The sequence below is a fragment of the Pseudorca crassidens genome, chromosome 2, assembly GCF_039906515.1.
Source record: "Pseudorca crassidens isolate mPseCra1 chromosome 2, mPseCra1.hap1, whole genome shotgun sequence".
Classification (NCBI taxonomy): Eukaryota; Metazoa; Chordata; class Mammalia; order Artiodactyla; family Delphinidae; genus Pseudorca; species Pseudorca crassidens.
The window spans coordinates 111,126,375-111,144,108 of NC_090297.1; the positions used below are offsets into that span (position 1 = coordinate 111,126,375).

Here is a 17,734-nt window from a genome sequence, read left to right on the forward strand (position 1 = left end):
AAAATCAATAAATAATAAATAAATTTATTAAAAAAAAGAAGAAAAGATGCCTGAGCTTTCAAGGGCTCAGGGTACCAGTGGTGACCTTCAGAGATGCACTTGGTTTTGAGGGCTTCCTAAGTGGCAGCTTAGCCTCTGCTTCTCATTCCTCTGCAGATTTTTGGATTTCTGGTCTGCATGGGGGTGATCCTAGCCATTGGCAATGCCATCTGGGAGCACGAGGTTGGGACACGCTTCCAGGTCTACCTGCCCTGGGATGAGGCGGTGGACAGTGCCTTCTTCTCTGGCTTCCTCTCCTTCTGGTCCTACATCATCATCCTCAACACCGTCGTGCCCATATCGCTCTATGTCAGGTATGTGCTCTCTCTGCTCTGGGGTCTCTCCAGGGAGCTCAGGTGGTCCCTTGGCAAACTTCTGTCTTCTGTGAAGATGAAATTCTCGAGAGGGAACTTGGGGTCCTCTCCTTCCTGTGCTGTGAACATTTTATATTATCTGTTTATCTTTTTGTACAAAGCAAACTTCACCACAGTTTCCTGGTACTTCGGATTGTATTAGAATAAAAACCATATTGATTTATTCAGCACATATTTATCGCATGCAGACTTTGTGCAAAGAAGCATGCTAGGTGCTGTGGCACAAACAAAGATGTATTAAGAATGGATTTCCTTCCCTCCAGGAGCTTCAGTCTAGTAGAGGGAGATAAATCTGAACATGTTATAAAACAAAACGGGAACTAGTGCTGTAACACGTTCAGTGTTACCCTTATGTGTAAAGCAAGGGGACACAGTTGATGTGTAATACAGCCTCTGCCTTCAAAAGCAGCAAACTGGTAGGGGAGGAGAGATGCAAACAGTGTAAGACACTGAGCTACCATGCATCCCACTGAGATACCACAGAGGCACAAAGTGCCGTGAGGGTTGGAAGAGCATTACTCCCCGCATAGTTAATCAGAGAGGACATCTTTGAAGAGGTTGCTGGTGAACTGAGCTTTGAATGGTGGCAGGGATGGGTGAAGGTGGAGCCTGGAGGAGAGGGCTGGAAACAAAGGCACAGAGATAGGGACCTTGGAATGGTTGGTCCTGGGACAGTTTGGCAGAATCATGGACTGTGAGTGGGGGGCTGTGAGACAGAGAGCTGGAAACATAAGCTTGTTCCCTATTGTGGAGGGTCCTGAATCTTTGCCAGTGGACTTTTACTTAGTAAACCATTAAAAGGTTCTTAAAAAAAATCTAAAGAATGCTTTAGGAAGTGTTGGCTGGCAGTGGCGTACAGCATGAATAGGAGTAAGAGGACATCTAGGATGTTTGCAGGAAAGAGAATGTTAACAGGGAGAATGAACAGGAAGGGCGGGGGGGTGCAGGAGGAAGAAAGAATGGCAAGAAGAGAGAAGATATTTTTGTATTTAGCGCCTTGCACTTGAGATAAGAGAACCTATGACTTTTTTTAATTTATCAAATTGTATACTTTATTATTATTATTATTATTTTGGCTGCGTGGCTTGTGAGATCCTAGTTCCCTGACCGGGGATCAAACCCAGGCCCTCAGCAGTGAAAGCGCAGAGTCCTAACCACTGGACTGCCAGGGAACTCCCAACCTGTAACATTTTTGAGGAAATGCTTTACAGAGATGCTCAGATCTCTTCCCATATGTTGTTTTTTGTTCACATAGATTCCCCAAATAGTCCTCAGATCTCCCCACTAGCCACTGAGTCCTAGTGCTGTTGACAGTGAGTAGGAGATAAGGAGTTTCTGTGCTGAGGGTGGACAGTGGACAGGGGCTTTTGAGCATTAGGAGGAGACTCAGAAGGCTTGTGGTTTAGTCCTGCCTACTCAGTAGCCACGTGACCTCAGGCGAATCCACAGTCCCTTAGGGCCTTGGTTTTCTCATGTAAAATGGGAAGAATTTTCATTTCTCATGTAAAATGGGAAGAAGTTTCATTCTCTTAATAGGGACATTTTGATATAAGATACAAAATTGGAAAATACATTTTAAAAATTAAATTACTGTACGAATAACGGGTGGTAGCATGTTCATCATTATCATCACAACTCTGGTATTTCATTACTATTTAAAGGTTTTCTTGTTTCCAATCTGATTTTTTTTTTTCCACCTTTGGACTTTGCTGACTTTGTTTTGTATCCAAGTTCACTCTAAGCCTATGGTAGCTGCCTGAGAAAGTTTCTAAGTGTCATCAGGTTACAGTGTGTGTTTGCGGGGAGGGTGGAGAGGGGACGCGTGATCAGCAGAGTGGGGCAAAGGCCATTCAGGCATTTCCAGCCAGCTCATTTTTTGTGTGGTAGCTGGATCCTGACAGCAGCCTCAGTCAGGTTGGAAGCAGGGTTCCAGATGTGGCCCCATTGCTTGGCTGTGCTGGACCTAAACATGGGGCCCTTTCTGAGATGCTAACAGTCCAAATCCCAAGGGTAATGCCTAGTAGAGGATGATGCGAATACACCTTGGGATGCCGAGAGCCCCGTGCCGTTGTAAATTGGTGTTATTCCCCAGACTCTTGAGGCCCCGCTTCCTTCTGGAGTCAGCATCTCAGTCTGCCCCGCCTTCTTCCCAAACACCCCAGGTCAGGTTGTGCAGCCCAGAGCCGGGCGGAAGGAGCTCGCTCGCCTGTGTTCGGGCAGCAAGGCACGGGCTCCAGGGCCTCCTCAGTTTCCTCTCCCTGCAGGGACGTCTGTGTGCCTGTGGCACGCGCAGCACCCTCATTATTTCTTTTTCTCTTTTTTTTTTTCTCTTCCTTCCCTCTTGCACTTTCTCTTGTTTTCTCTGCATGGTTTCTGTATTATTAGTCCTGAGGTAAGAACTGGTCGAGTGCCTTGTCCGCAGTCCCCTCTCCTCTGCCTGTGCCGTCTGTCCTGCCTGCCCAGGCCCTTTGCACCTTTTTTTGTCTGGAGAGCGTCAGAGGGTCAGGGTCGGGGACCCCCACCTTTAGGCTCTCCTTGCCCTCCCCCACCCAGGTGTCCTTGCCCAGGTATCCACTCCGTTCTTGTTTCTCCCCAGGCGGAGGGCCTGCAGCAAAGGCCCGTGGGGGTGGGGTCCCCCTCCCCTTCCTGCCCCCAGCCTCACCTCCTGTACCCTGTGCAGCGTGGAGGTCATCCGCCTGGGCCACAGCTACTTCATCAACTGGGACAAGAAGATGTTCTGCATGAAGAAGCGGACGCCCGCGGAGGCCCGCACCACCACCCTGAACGAGGAGCTGGGCCAGGTGGAGTACATCTTCTCCGACAAGACAGGCACCCTCACCCAGAACATCATGGTCTTCAACAAGTGCTCCATCAACGGCCGCAGCTACGGTATGGCTGCGCCTCCAGGGACCGAGGGCTTGCGTCTCGCCTGAAGGATTGTGCTACTGGGGCTCCCACAATTGTCTTGATGTTTGGGTTTTACTTCTTTCCTACCTGGGTCTGTGGGACTTGAGAGGGTCTGCTCTGCGCCCCGGGTCAGGAGGTAGACACTGACAGTGCTTCCCCTCTCCTCTGCTGGTGCCCTCACTCCGATCCCAGCTCCAGGCAGTAGGGGAGCTCCTTGGCTGTTTGAAGAGAAGCCCAAGACACTGGCCTCTGGGCACCCCAGCCAGGTTGGACCTTGTCAGCCCTGCTAGAGTCTAGACTCTCCCTGTGTTGCTGTCCAGGGCCCTTGTGAGTCTCTGGAATGTGACCATGGCCTTTCCAGTGTGGCCCCACTGCAGTGGCCTTGTGGCTGGGCTGCTGGGATGGCTTGGGCAGGGTGTGTGGCGTCTTTTATGCAGAGTAAGCCCCTCTCCTAACTGCTTTCTCTACTAACCCAGGCCCCATGGCCAGTGTGTGAGGCTTTGTCTGTTGTGCAGGCCTAAAGAGTGAAAGGCACCCGAAGGGGCCTGGGAGGCCTGGGGACGTGGGTGTGGAATTGGAGCTGTCCTGGGGGGGGGAGCTGGAGCGTGGATGGGGATGGAGAGCAGTGGGTGTCATGGCTTTCAGTCCTGGGGTTCTCAGGATCCAGGGTGCCTGCGCCTCCTGTCCTTTGAGTCAGCCGTGTGAATCTGGGTGACATTCACTCAGCGACTAGGGTTGCGGGTTCCAGATGCCTGTGGGGGTCCTGTGCTGGAGGCTTCTCCCCCTGCTCTGCGAGATCTCGAGCTCTGACGGTGCTCCTCCTTCTGTCCTGGCTGTGTGTAGGTGACGTGTTCGATGTCCTGGGCCACAAAGCTGAATTGGGAGAGGTAAGGTCCAGACCCCATGGTGATTGTCTGTGCCAGTTAAACACAGGGTGCCTGGGCAGGGTTGGTGTGGTTAGGAGTGATGTGTTGTCTGGTCAGGAAATGGAAGCTGCTTGGAGGAAATGGTGTTCTAAGGAAGAGCTGGTAGCAGAAGTGGGAATCTTGAGGTCCACAGTGGACAGGATCTTGGTGAGGACAGCTCCTCCCTGGGAGGCAGCCTCGTGACCCACCCTTTCCTGATCACACTCTTACCTGCTCCAGAGGCCTGAACCCGTCAACTTCTCCTTCAATCCTCTGGCTGACAAGAAGTTCTTATTTTGGGACCCTACCCTCTTGGAGGCTGTCAAGATGGGGGACCCACACACGCACGAGTTCTTCCGCCTCCTTTCCCTGTGTCACACCGTCATGTCAGAAGAAAAGAATGAAGGTGAGGGACTTCGCTGGAGGTCTAGTGGTTAAGCCTCCACGCTTCTAATGCAGGGGGCACGGGTTTGAGCCCTGGTCAGGGAACTAAGATCCCACATGCCGCATAGCACGGCCTTAAAAAAAAAAAAGAAAAACGAAGGTGAGCCGAGGAGCTGGCTTGTGTTCTCCCCCACCTGACTTGTGCCTTTGGGCTCGGGCTGTGATCGGCAGTGTGGCTGCCTGGGGCTTCCTGGGCGGGACACTCGGTTGAGAATAGGGCCATTGACACCACCTGTGTTCTTCCTTCCCACCCAGGGGAGCTGTACTACAAAGCCCAGTCGCCAGACGAGGGGGCTCTGGTCACCGCAGCCAGGAACTTTGGTTTTGTATTCCGCTCTCGTACACCCAAGACCATCACTGTCCACGAGATGGGCACAGCCATCACCTACCAGCTGCTGGCCATCCTGGACTTTAACAACATCCGCAAACGGATGTCAGTCATAGGTGAGGCCGGGACGGGGGTGCGGGGGGCATTCAGGGGCAGCATGCAGACCCGGGATGGGTGAGGTGTACTGGGTGACCCTTGATGTTTTAAGGTTGGGGGGCTTCACCTGCCTGAATTTTTCTGGGACGTTCTCCCCCCGCCCCACCCGTAGTGCGGAATCCAGAGGGGAAGATCCGACTGTACTGCAAAGGGGCTGACACCATCTTGCTGGACAGACTCCACCACTCCACCCAAGAGCTCCTCAACACCACCACTGACCACCTGAATGTAGGCATGAGGAAGGGAGCCCTGTGGTTCTGCTACTCGTGGGGTGGTGGGAGGGGCTGGGGGCTGACTCTCCTGACTCCTTCTCCAGGAGTACGCGGGCGAAGGGCTGAGGACCCTGGTCCTGGCCTACAAGGATCTGGATGAAGAGTACTACGAGGAGTGGGCCGAGAGACGGCTCCAGGCCAGCCTGGCCCAGGACAGCCGGGAGGACCGGCTGGCCAGCGTCTACGAGGAGGTTGAGAGCGACATGCTGGTATGGGCCGCAGAACGGGCCAAGGGTGGGCAAGGAGGGGTCGTGCCTGGACTCTCGTCCCAGGGACCCTTGTGGTATTTTCAGCTGCTGGGCGCCACGGCCATTGAGGATAAGCTTCAGCAAGGGGTTCCAGAGACCATCGCCCTCCTGACGCTGGCCAACATCAAGATCTGGGTGCTGACAGGGGACAAGCAAGGTGAGAACCAGCAGGGCCGAGGAGATTGCATCTGGACACAGCCCCGTGGAGTCCTTGCATGAGCCTGGGGCATCGGGCTGGCAAGTGCGCTGACCTTGTCAGGGGCCTGTCCAGAGCTCCTGCAATCTCTCTTGGTAGAGACGGCCGTGAACATTGGCTATTCCTGCAAGATGCTGACAGACGACATGACGGAGGTGTTCATCGTCACTGGCCACACGGTCCTGGAAGTGCGGGAGGAGCTCAGGTAAAAAGGCCCGGGGCAGGTAGATGCTCTGCAGTGTACCTGGGGGTCGGGCAGAGGTTCCCCGATTGGGCTTGAATCCCTGCTCCTGTCCTGGCAGAACACGGTCTCGTTTCCCTTCACAGGAAAGCCCGGGAGAAGATGATGGACTCGTCCCGCACTGTAGGCAACGGCTTCACCTACCAGGAGAAGCTTTCTTCTTCCAAGCTCACTTCTGTCCTGGAAGCCGTGGCTGGGGAGTACGCCCTGGTCATCAACGGGCACAGCCTGGTAAGTGTCGTCATCCTTCGCTTCGGCAGTATCTTTTCAGAGAGCGGCTCTTAGATCTTACCATGTTCCCATTTCCCTGGACTTCGGGGGGCTGTGGTCTTACAGGGACTTGGACGAGCTGACCCCCAGGTCTCTCCTGGAGAAGACTGGGGCTCTCTCAGCACTCTGTGTTCCCAGGCCCATGCGTTAGAGGCAGACATGGAGCTGGAGTTTCTGGAGACAGCCTGTGCCTGCAAAGCTGTCATCTGCTGCCGGGTGACCCCCTTGCAGAAGGCACAAGTGGTGGAACTGGTTAAGAAGTACAAGAAGGCTGTGACCCTTGCCATCGGGGATGGAGCCAACGATGTCAGCATGATCAAAAGTGAGTGGACTGCGTAGGTGTGGTGGCTGGGCGCTGGGGAAGGGAGAGGGGCCCAGGGAGGAATGATGGGGGAGGGGGCCAAAATGTGATGTGAGTCTGAAGGGTGTGGCTGTCTTCATCCTCTTGTCATCTCTTGTCTCTGCAGCGGCTCACATTGGTGTGGGCATCAGTGGGCAGGAAGGGATCCAGGCTGTCCTGGCCTCCGATTACTCCTTCTCCCAGTTCAAGTTCCTGCAACGCCTCCTGCTGGTGCATGGGCGCTGGTCCTACCTGCGCATGTGCAAGTTCCTCTGCTATTTCTTTTACAAGAACTTCGCTTTCACCATGGTCCACTTCTGGTTTGGCTTCTTCTGCGGCTTCTCGGCCCAGGTAGTGAGCTCCCCACTGCCCTGACTTACGAATCCTTAAGCTCCTTAAGGACAGAGATTGTATCTGTCCTGTTCATTGCTTGGTCCCCTTAGGGCCTAGCTGTTGTCTGATGCATGCATTTAAAAAAATGCTTGTTGAAGAAGTGGAGAGGGAGTTCCAGAAAATTCCTTAGGCCTCCACATATGCCACGTCGGCTGTCTTCCTCCGCCTGATTTGTAGTGAAGAAAGACTGCATGTTCACTCCTCTCTCACTCCCTGTTCTCCTTCCAGACCGTCTATGACCAGTATTTCATCACCCTTTATAACATCGTGTATACCTCCCTCCCAGTCCTGGCTATGGGGGTCTTCGATCAGGTATGGGGGAGTTGGATGACCGGGCGGGCTGGGGAGAAAGACGTTGCTGCAAGGGAGCCACCTGATAGTGGTAGGCTTGTGCCCACTGCCTGTGGTCCCTAGGAAGGCAGTTCTGTGAGCTGGTCAGGGTGTGGGTGGTTCTCCCTCTCAGCCACACCTGACCTGTAACTCCCCTGGGTTGCTGAACAAAAGATGGATTGGGGGCAGCTGGCTTGAGGTCGGATATAGCTGTCAAATTTAGAAAAAAAGAGGCAGGGGGACAGAGTCTGCCCTTGGCCTTCCTGAGTTAAAGCGGCACCTTCTGAGACTTCCTGTGCCGCTGGCCCTCCGCACACAGGATGTCCCGGAGCAGCGGAGCATGGAGTACCCTAAGCTGTACGAGCCAGGCCAGCTGAACCTCCTCTTCAACAAGCGGGAATTTTTCATCTGCATCGCCCAGGGCATCTACACATCTGTGCTCATGTTCTTCATCCCCTATGGGGCGTTTGCTGAGGCCACCCGCGATGATGGCACCCAGCTGGCTGACTACCAGTCCTTTGCAGTCACCGTGGCCACTTCGCTGGTCATCGTGGTCAGTGTGCAGGTAGGAGGCAGTCCGGGAACTGGCCTCCCCTCTGGAAAGGGTGGGGCTCCTGTCCTTGGGGTGCACTGGGCACTGCAGTTCTGTTCCTGGGAGGGGGGACTGGGTTTGTCGGGGGGGGTTGCTCCTTCTGCCTGTAACAACTGCTTTTCGCAGATTGGGCTGGATACCGGCTACTGGACGGCCATCAACCACTTCTTCATCTGGGGCAGCCTGGCGGTTTACTTTGCTATCCTCTTTGCCATGCATAGCAATGGGCTCTTCGACATGTTTCCAAACCAATTCCGGTTTGTGGGTGAGTGCCTGTGGCACACAGGAATCACAGTTGTTCTGGGACTAATGGGTTAGGTAGGCATTTATTCAACACTCTTTATGTGCCAGGTATTCTGCAGGGTACTATCGGGATCTAGTTGTATCCGACCCAGGCCCTGCCCTCAGAGGGTCTCCGTATCCATGAAAATGAAGAACAGCCCTGCCAGGCTACAAGGGAGGCGAAGGGGTGGCAGGCTTCATGGTCAGCAGAATGACTGTTTGTGGGGTGGTCAGGGATAGTCCCCCAGAAGAGGCTGCTGAGGGTGTAGCCAGGACTGGGGAGCCAGATTCCAAGCCAGAGAGCTGGAAGTGTGAAAAGGCTGTTTATTTCCAGGAAATAGAGAGTGCTCCAGCTAGGGTGGGACAAGAATACCCTTTGAGAAGCAGTGGAAGAGAGGCTAGAAAGGCAGGCCATTTGAGGAATCAGAATGCCAGGCTGTCAGGTGTGCACTTGACTTGCCAGGAGCCTCTCTCTCTTTTTTTTTTTTTTTTTTTGAGGAGTGGGGAATGGCATCAAGGTACAAGGGTCATCAGCAAAGCCCTTTTGAGGAAGAGACATTGGCACAGAGAAATCTGAATAAAGGGAAGGAGTGAGCCATGTGCCTCTCTGGACAGGAACAGCCCAGGAAGAGGAAACAGTGATATGGAAGCCTTAGGTGAGGGCTTGTGGGGAGGTCGTCAGCAGCAGAGGAGCTGGGGGAGTGAAGGAAACGAGGTTGGAAGGTATGGCTGAGGCAGGAGGGCAGAGATGAGAATCAGTCCAGGTAATTTAAGCCTTTATAGGTCAAAGTAAGAACTTTGAATTTTAATCTAAATGTGATAGGAAGCCATCATCAGAGGGTTTTGAGCAGGGAAATGTCATAAACTGATTTATGTTTTTACAGGATCACTCTTACTGTTTTGTGGATAATAAAAGGTAGAGGGCAAAGGTAGAAACAGGGAGACCAGCTAGGAGGCTATAGCAGTAACCCAGGTGACAATGATGGTGGCTTGGAGTCGAGTGAAAAGTGGTGGAATGCCATAGATATTTTGGAAATGGAGCCAGCAGATTGGATGGGGGCCTGAGATGGTGGGGGTAGGCACCAGGCTGACTCCGGGGCTTTTACTTGGAGCAGCTTAGTGGGTGGTGGCATCTCCTGGGCTGGGGAAGACGTGGAGCAGATTGGGGTGGAGGAAACAGTAGTTCACTTTCAGCTGTGTGAAACCGAGGTGCCCGTTAGATGTTCAACAGAGATGTCAGGTTAAGGCAGTTAAAGAAGTAGGTCTGGGGACTTCCCTGGCGGTCCAGTGGTTATCATTTGGCGCTTGCACTGTAGGGGGTGCGGGTTCGATCCCTGGTTGGGGAACTAAGATCCTGCATGCGTGCAGCCAAAAAAAGAAAAAAAAAAAGACAAAACAGGTCTGAAGTTGTTTTCAGAGTTTGGAGCTAGAGTCCAAGTTGGAGATAAATATTTGGAGAGCAGAGAGAAAGAGAAGCCAGGGATGACTTAGGTTTTGAGACTGGGGAAGTAGGGCTGCCAGAAAAAGAAATGGGGAACTCAGCGGGGCGGTGCTGCCCTTGCACCTGCTTTGTGACTCCCAAGGCCCCGACTCCTCTGTTCCCAGGTAATGCCCAGAACACCCTGGCCCAGCCCACCGTGTGGCTGACCATCGTGCTCACCACAGTCGTCTGCATCATGCCTGTGGTCGCCTTTCGGTTCCTCAGGCTGAACCTGAAGCCGGATCTCTCAGACACGGTGAGAGGCCAGCCTGTCTGCTTTGGGGGATGGAGCTCGTGTGTCCGAAAGCCCTTGGGCTTAAATACGCCTGTGGCTGCAGTTTCTGTTAAGTGCGTGGACGGTTGTCCTCTGCCCTTCCTGGGTTCAGACAGCCTGGGCAGTCTTGGAGGTGCCCGTGCCTGCCCCATCCCAGGCGCTCTGGGGCCCTTCCCTGAGGTGGTGTCTGACGCTGCCACGCTGACGGAGGCTCCTTCCCTCGTGCCTCCCCCGCCAGGTCCGCTACACCCAGCTGGTGAGGAAGAAGCAGAAGGCCCAGCACCGCTGCATGAGGCGGGTAGGCCGCACGGGTTCCCGGCGCTCCGGCTACGCCTTCTCCCACCAGGAGGGCTTCGGGGAGCTCATCATGTCTGGCAAAAACATGCGGCTCAGCTCCCTGGCGCTCTCTGGCTTCACCACCCGCTCCAGCTCCAGCTGGATTGAGAGCCTGCGCAGGAAGAAGAGTGACAGCGCCAGCAGCCCCAGTGGAGGGGCCGACAAGCCCCTCAAGGGGTGACGGCTGGGACGGGGACGCCCCTTGCCGGTGATCAGCTCACGCAGGGCTGGCCGGCCACCAAGAGGACAGCATCTCGGAACTGCGGGTCCTCATTCCTTGCCCAGGTCCTCATCCCATCTCCCCTGGTAGACTCTGTCCTGCTGGTCCCACTAGGAGTGGCTGGGGCATCCCCAGCCCAGGGCCCTCCTAGCAGTTGGGAGGGTGGAGGGGGCCGGCCCCAAGGGCAGAGCGGGGGCTGACCAGCCCCAGTGGGGGATCAGATGTGGAACCAAAAACAGAAGAAAAAACTGTGAGAGATTGTGTCTGCCCCTGCCCTGCCTGGGAGCCCACAGGGAGACTGTAATCTCTGTATTTTTTTACTCCCACTCCCCAGAGGGGCCCCAGAGCCCCTGTTCCTGAATTACACAAGAATGTATCATGCCGGGAAGCCAGAGACCTGCTGGGGCCCTCGGCCCCTCACAGTGTGTGTGTCTCTCCTTGATGTGTGTTTGTGTCCAGTTTGGTTTTGTCTTTTTTATTTGGCAAGTGGAGGAGGCCTTTATATGACTTTTATGTTGTGATTGGTGTCTTAACTCTCCTGGGGAAGAGGAGGCTGGATAGATGTGGAGTGGTTTGGGAGGGGCTGGTGCCCACGAGGGACAGAGAGGCTGACCAGGGAGGGAGGTGCCTGTCAGCCACAGGGTGCAGGGAGAGTATACAGGGGTCTGCTCCTGTCTCCTTCCTCACCTTGAGAGTGCAGTGCTACCCCTCCTCAACACACGCAACTCCTGGATTCCGTAAGTCCTGCTGGTATTGGGCTGGAGCCTAGGAAAGTGGCCCTGTCCTTCTCAGTGACCCAAAGCTGGGTGTGAAATGTAGTCCTAAGAACATTTTCTTTCATTTTAAATTTAGACCCAAGTTCACTGGCAGAGGTCTGTTCTGACTTTCCTTCTCCCTCCTCGTTGGTGTTTTCCTGCGCCTGAGGTGGCCCAAAAGGGGAAGCTGAGCACCATGAGATGAGGCTAAAGGGGAGCTGACCTCTACTTCTCCCTCTGGTAAAAGAGGTCCCACCCGCTCCAGGCCCAGCACGCAGCAGGATCTGGTGGGGTCCCTGTACTGAGTGGTGGGAAAAAGCAGAGGAGGCGGCTGCCCCGTGCCTGGCTTGGTCTGGACAGCAGAGCTTCGGCTTGCCTGGCCTTCCTCTCCGTCATCTACACCTAGGAAGCACTTCCCCAAATTACGTGTCTCCCAAGTTAGTTGCTACCAAACCAGTCTTGGGCAGAACTTTTTCCTTGTCTTTGGTAGTGGAGAGGGTTACTCAGGAATGGTGTGGAGCTGGGAGTGGGCTATGTGGGAGTCCCAAGGGAACTGGAGGTGGGCTGCGTTGAGGCAGGGTGGGGTGGGCAGGGGATGGGGGCGGGGAACGCTTGACAGGGAAATTCTTTAGGCCACATGGTTTACAAACCCAACATCATGTCTGTTTGTGTGTCTCTCAAGGTGAGAGTCTGATTTTTATACCAAAGAGGAAATGATTTTTTTTCATATTTTGTTTGTCTATATTATATAAATATAAATATATAAATATATATATATATAAATATATATATATATATACAGTTATATATATATTATTTTTTTGGTTCTCTCTCGTTTTTTAGGGAGGGAGGAAAGTACCAAGTTGCAATGAGCTGTAATTAAGGAACATTCTGTATAATTTATGACACATTTCTATACTTGCAAAAATTATATCATTTTATGGATATAAGAGAAAAATGCCTTTTTATAAAATTCCAGTTTCTGAGAAGTGTGTAATTTGTCTCTTTTCTGATGTTTAACCAAGACTGGTGGTAAAAGTAAAGACAGATAGAAACTGTTTCTTAAATGGAACTGAGTGGGTAGATGTGGGCCGAAGTGGAGAAAACAGAATCTGACTGGTGCGGAAGAGCACCTCCTCTGTTTGCACACCTTCTGGTATCTGAGTTTCAGCTGGAAGATGGGGCAGTGGGCGGGACTGAGGTGGATCACAGGGACTTTGTGTTCTGCTGATGGCTGGGTGCTTAGGACCTTGACTGTTTGCTTTTCCAAACACAAGCCAAATTCTCATTCCTAACACATACCAGATAGGTGGGTATGTGTAGGGGAAAGGACCGGGTAAATATTTTGATTTTTTTTTTTTAACCACCACCCCATGCCTTTTCCATTAGCACAGGCCTCATAGCCTCCCATCTTCCTGGCTTTTCACAGAAGTAAATATTAAGGAGCCTAAGTAGGGACTTCCCTGGTTGTCTACTGGTTGAGGTTCCACACTTCCACCGCAGGGATCCCTGGCCAGGGAACTAAGATCCTGAATGCTGTGCAGCTAAAAAAAAAAAAAAAAGGAAGACGACTGCAGGAAGTGAAGGTTAGCAGATAAGATGTGCTTCTGTCTTTCAGGGAGGGAGAGGGGTGAGGAAGCCAGGCGAGCTGGTGTCCTAGGAGAGCTCAGGTCTAGTGCTGGACTCTGATGCCCGTCAACTCCCCGACCCCACCCTTCCGTCTTCTGACCTAGCCAGTCCTTCCTGTCATAGTGGCAGTCCTTCCTCTTCCTCCCTTTCTTCCTTCTCAAAAATAGAGATTTCTGGGAATTCCCTGGTGGTCCAGTGGTTAGGACTCCTCGGTCCCACTGCAGGGGGCCCGGGTTCAATCCCTGGTCAGGGAACTAAGATCCCTCATGCCTCACAGCGTGGTCAAAATAAATAAGTAAATAAAAATAAATAAATAAAATACAAAAATCTGTGGTGCTTAAGCTTGGTGGAAAGACATGGAGATAAGATCAGTTTTCCTCTTGAGGAATAGTCCAGGGCAGGGATAGCCCACAGACCCCTGGGACACAAACTGGTACCTGCCTCCACACTGGAAGAACCTGTTCAGGTGCAAATCAGCCTTTTACCAGGCTCTTTCTGGAACCCTGAGCCTCAGGCAGCAAGTGGCACCTGGCCTCAATCCCCCCACCCGGAGGACAGAGAAACAGGCCTTAATTCCTTGAGGCTGGTTAGGCTCCTAACTTTCCTGTTCCTGCCACTTTTCACCCCGAACAAAGGGCTGCTGCCCCTCACCCTGTGACAGATCCTCAGGGTCCCCACTCCCCACCCCACCCACTGCTGACCTACAAGAGAGGTTTCAGAGGACAGGCGAAGTGCTATTCAAGCATGGAGAGAATGTTCTCCCCCACTTCTCAAATGAGCAGCTGAGGTCTCCCCTCACCCAGGATCCCATTATACATATCTGAGGGGCAGGGCCTGAGTTATTTTTACTCTCATTGCCTCTTGCAGATATCTTTTCTTCCATCTCTAGATAAGCATGAGTTGGAGTCTCCTGCCGCTCAGATAACCCATTTGTTCTTGGTTTCCTACTTCCTTCCCTGCACTCACTGGGGACTTGGGCACCTGGCTTACTGTCTTCTGGTCGCTTCTCCCACCATTACCCTAGTGCCTTCTCAGAATGTGTGTCTGAGAAACCTGTGTGATGCCCTCGCTTTGTTCTCTTCGGCCTCCTCATTTCTGAGGGTATTCACCTCCTCTCCACAAAACAGTGCACTCCCATGGGCACCCCACTGCCATCGGGAGTGTCACCTCCGAAAGGTCATAATCCAGCATTTGTCTGTATCCTTCAGCTCCTCTGCCTTTCACCTATACTCCCAATACATACTACAAACTCCTCCTCTTCTGGTCGTGCAGCTCCTTTGTGTGGGCTCTTACTTGCTTCGCATCCCAGCCCATAGCCTGTGGTCTCGTATTAACCACTCTGCCCAGCAACACTCCGACGCTGGGTCAACATGCCGTGTCCCGTGGTGAGCTGTCCATGTGAAAGGAGGAAGCCGCGTGACCATGTTGAGTAGAGGAGCTGGGAACTCACAGGCTCCCGCCTCAGCAGGCCTGTCACACAGTGAGGCAATGCTGTGCATCTCTGCTCACTTTCATTCTGCTTCCCCTCAATGACAATTCCTAACTTTCTTCTCTTTCCTCAACTCCATCCCACCATCTCCCACCCTACCTTATGCAGATGGTTCTACCTCCTACTTCACAGAGGAAAATAACTTCTTCAGCTTTCCCCATCACCTACAAGTTTCACTCTGCAGAGGCAGGGCACGCAGCCTCCATCCTCTCACCTTCCATGATCCCCCATCCATTGTCCTCTTTCTTTTTTCTTTTCTTTTTTTTTTTTGCGGTACGCGGGCCTCTCACTGTTGTGGCCTTTCCCATTGTGGAGCACAGACTCTGGACGCGCAGGCTCAGCAGCCATGGCTCACAGGCCCAGCCGCTCCGCCGCATGTGGGATCTTCCCGGACCGGGGTACGAACCCGCGTCCCCTGCATCGGCAGGCGGACTCTCAACCACTGCGCCACCAGGGAAGCCCCATTGTCCTCTTTATCTTACCTTCCCCTTCCTCGCTCATGGTTCTTCCCTTTACCAAATAAGGATGCTCAGCTTTTCCCGCACTTGCCCCCTCCTCAGCCCTGTAAACTACTTAGTGATCTGTGTCCTCGTCCTCTTCCTGCAACTCCCTACCATCCGGCTCCTCCTTGACCCACCCCTCAAATGCTCTCACCAAAATCGCCTTTGACTTTCATGCGGCCAAGTCCCAGGTTTGATCTTACTTGCAATCTCTTAGTATTTGACTTTGTTGACTTATTTCCTTGAAACTCTGTCATCCATTGGTTTAAAAACAAAACAAACAAGCAAACAAACAAAACCCCTCTTGGTTTCACTCCTGCCTCTCTGGCTGCTCCTTCTCAGTCTCCTTTCCTGGAGCTCCTTCCTCTGCTCTTCCCCTCCCCCCCCACGGCACCATTTTGGCTGTGAGCTCTTCTGGTCAGTACAAGGTCCTTGAATGGCCCCATCCAAACCCATGGTTTACATAAGATTTGGGAGCGTCACCATGGTTCACCTCCAGATTGGACTTCTCCCTGCTCACCCCCATGCTCTAGGGCCTGTATTCAACTATCCACTGGACTTTTCTCCTTGGATGACCCACGAGCACCTCACATTCAACATGCCTCCAAATGAACATTATTCCCCTCAGCACCTGCTCCTCCTCCAGCACCCTCTATTTCAGGGAATGACACGCTATCTTCCCAGTTACCAAAGCCAGACTTGCAAGTCCTGGAGAAAACCCCATACATCTGCTCTGGTGCCACCATGTCCCATGTTGTATATTTCATCTTCCTTGATGTTTAGCATGAAATGAATTAAACTGCAATGTCCTGAGCCACTATTTCCCAGTGATTGTGACCAACCAGATTTCTGGCCCTAGGCAGGAGCCATATAGGTTGAGATTCAAAACACAAAGACATTTTTTTCTGCCAGAAAAGCTGGATAACACTACATTCCTTGGTGCTGCAGGAGATAATGGGGAGAGACCAGAGGACTCAGGTCAGATAGGCAGGCGGCTGCAGCATCGCACCATTGCCACCCCCTCGAGTACAAAGGAGGGAGTCACTGATAAAGACCCAGGACTATGGACTGTGGTCTCTACTCAGGAGGGATCGGTTATTAGGAGATTCCCTGCACCAGCAGCTGGAGCTCTAGGGCTGAAGGGAGGAGCTGAATTCTCCCTCTTATCTCATTTCTCAGAACAAAGTTGGGAAGACTGCACCCAAGTTTTTACATTGTGTGGGGGAGAGTTTGGGTTTGGAGGGCTACCTCCTAAGGTCAGGGATGGGGGAGGCGATGGTGGCTCTGACTGTGTCCAGTGGAAGACACGGTGTCTGTTCCAGGCTTCAATGCAGACGCTTCTCTGGGGCTTCATCCTCCTATCTTGAAGAACTGTGTCCTGACCCCAGTTAGAGACGCTGACCTCCTCTCTGACTCTCCCAAGACTTCTGGAAGCTTTCCAGTTCTCAGTGAGTTGCTGGGAGCTGTGCTGCAGAGGCAGCAGCTGAGCCAGCCAGGGAGGGTGTAGCCTTCATCTTGCCGAGTTGCAACAGGGAAGTCTTTCCCAAACATTTCCTAGGGCCTAGAATCCACCTTAAATTAAAAAAAAAAAAGTTATGGGGTGTTTTCCCTTAAGAAACGAGTGTTTCTGGACAAGAGCATGAGATTCCCCCTTGGCTAGGACAGCTTGAGGCTTGAAGTCTGTCTGGGCCGGAGGTTCCGCAGAAATTTTCCATCTGCCCATGATTGCAGGATCCAGAGGCCCCAGCCACCCTGGGAAAGGTCAGTTCTCTGTGCCCCAGGGCCCAGCGGGGACTAGTGTGGGTCCAAGTACCAGGAAGAGGCGGAGAGGGTGCCCAGGTTTACTCAGGGCCTGCAGGAGGTGAGGAGGGGGTGCGGGTGGAAGGAAAAGACCATGTCCTGCCCCACTCCCTGCGCAAGCCACTCTCTTGGCCCTGCTCGCCTCGTGGAGCCAGCCCGGGTGCCTCTCTTCCCTGGTCACCCTTGGATGTGGTGCTTCTGCGGGAAACGCCCGGGTGGAGGGCTGCTGTGACAGGGCTCCAGGTTAGGAACCTGCTCCCATCACGGGGGAGAGATGCTGGAGGCATCTCACAGAGCGTGCCTCTGTTCCTCATAGCGGCCCCAGGCTCCCCTGCCAGCACAGCAGGAGGAAGGCCAGCGGTTGCCCCTGCAGAGAAAGTGGCTTCTCCAACGCCTGGTGATTCTCGGGGCCAGAGCGGGGGGAAAACGCGAGAGCTTGGATCTTGGGGTTGGGTCTTTACTGGAGAGGAAGGGACGACTCCTAGAAACCCAGCAAGTCTGATCTGTGGGAGTGTTAATCCAAATTTTAGAAACAGACTGACTGAAATAAACAGGTGTTTATTTGGGGCTTGTTAGGACTGCAGCCAGCCCCAGCGGTGCACCCTGAAGGGAATTCAGGATGGAAAAAAAACAGGATGCTGGCCCTAGAGAGTTAAGATGCATATCAAAGGAATAATTTCAGTGATCCCAGACTCTTGCACCTTTCCATACACAGAAAAGCACTAAAATCATTAAGTTGAGATGTCTCTTTTTTTGTGATTAGCAATAATCTTTTGACGTTTGACTACTGTTTTTTGTTTGTTTGTTTTTCCCCAGCAAAAACTCCTATATATCCTGACTCCTCCTTTGCCTCAGAGCTATATGAGAGGCTGTCTCCTGGTCTATAGTTCTCAGTAAAACACAACTCGCAGCTTTTAGGTTGTGCAGTTTTTGT

General features: G+C 52.8%; 1 protein-coding gene across 5 annotated transcripts in view; it reads left to right on the forward strand.

Moving 5' to 3' along the window:
• ATP8B2 (ATPase phospholipid transporting 8B2) overlaps window positions 1-12,371 on the forward strand; it is a 22,662-nt gene extending 10,291 nt beyond the window's left edge. For all 5 annotated transcript variants that reach the window (XM_067727913.1, XM_067727916.1, XM_067727915.1 and 2 more), the window contains 17 exons: window positions 157-353; window positions 3,094-3,302; window positions 4,164-4,207; window positions 4,466-4,631; window positions 4,925-5,113; window positions 5,266-5,381; window positions 5,470-5,634; window positions 5,719-5,830; window positions 5,969-6,074; window positions 6,197-6,341; window positions 6,519-6,702; window positions 6,848-7,071; window positions 7,342-7,425; window positions 7,763-8,008; window positions 8,162-8,300; window positions 9,923-10,053; window positions 10,310-12,371. In XM_067727913.1, the coding sequence (XP_067584014.1) occupies window positions 157-353; window positions 3,094-3,302; window positions 4,164-4,207; window positions 4,466-4,631; window positions 4,925-5,113; window positions 5,266-5,381; window positions 5,470-5,634; window positions 5,719-5,830; window positions 5,969-6,074; window positions 6,197-6,341; window positions 6,519-6,702; window positions 6,848-7,071; window positions 7,342-7,425; window positions 7,763-8,008; window positions 8,162-8,300; window positions 9,923-10,053; window positions 10,310-10,588 (2,736 nt within the window). In that variant the 3' untranslated portion in view covers window positions 10,589-12,371. The remainder of the gene's footprint in view (window positions 1-156; window positions 354-3,093; window positions 3,303-4,163; window positions 4,208-4,465; window positions 4,632-4,924; window positions 5,114-5,265; window positions 5,382-5,469; window positions 5,635-5,718; window positions 5,831-5,968; window positions 6,075-6,196; window positions 6,342-6,518; window positions 6,703-6,847; window positions 7,072-7,341; window positions 7,426-7,762; window positions 8,009-8,161; window positions 8,301-9,922; window positions 10,054-10,309) is intronic.
• The last annotated feature ends 5,363 nt before the right edge of the window (window positions 12,372-17,734 follow it).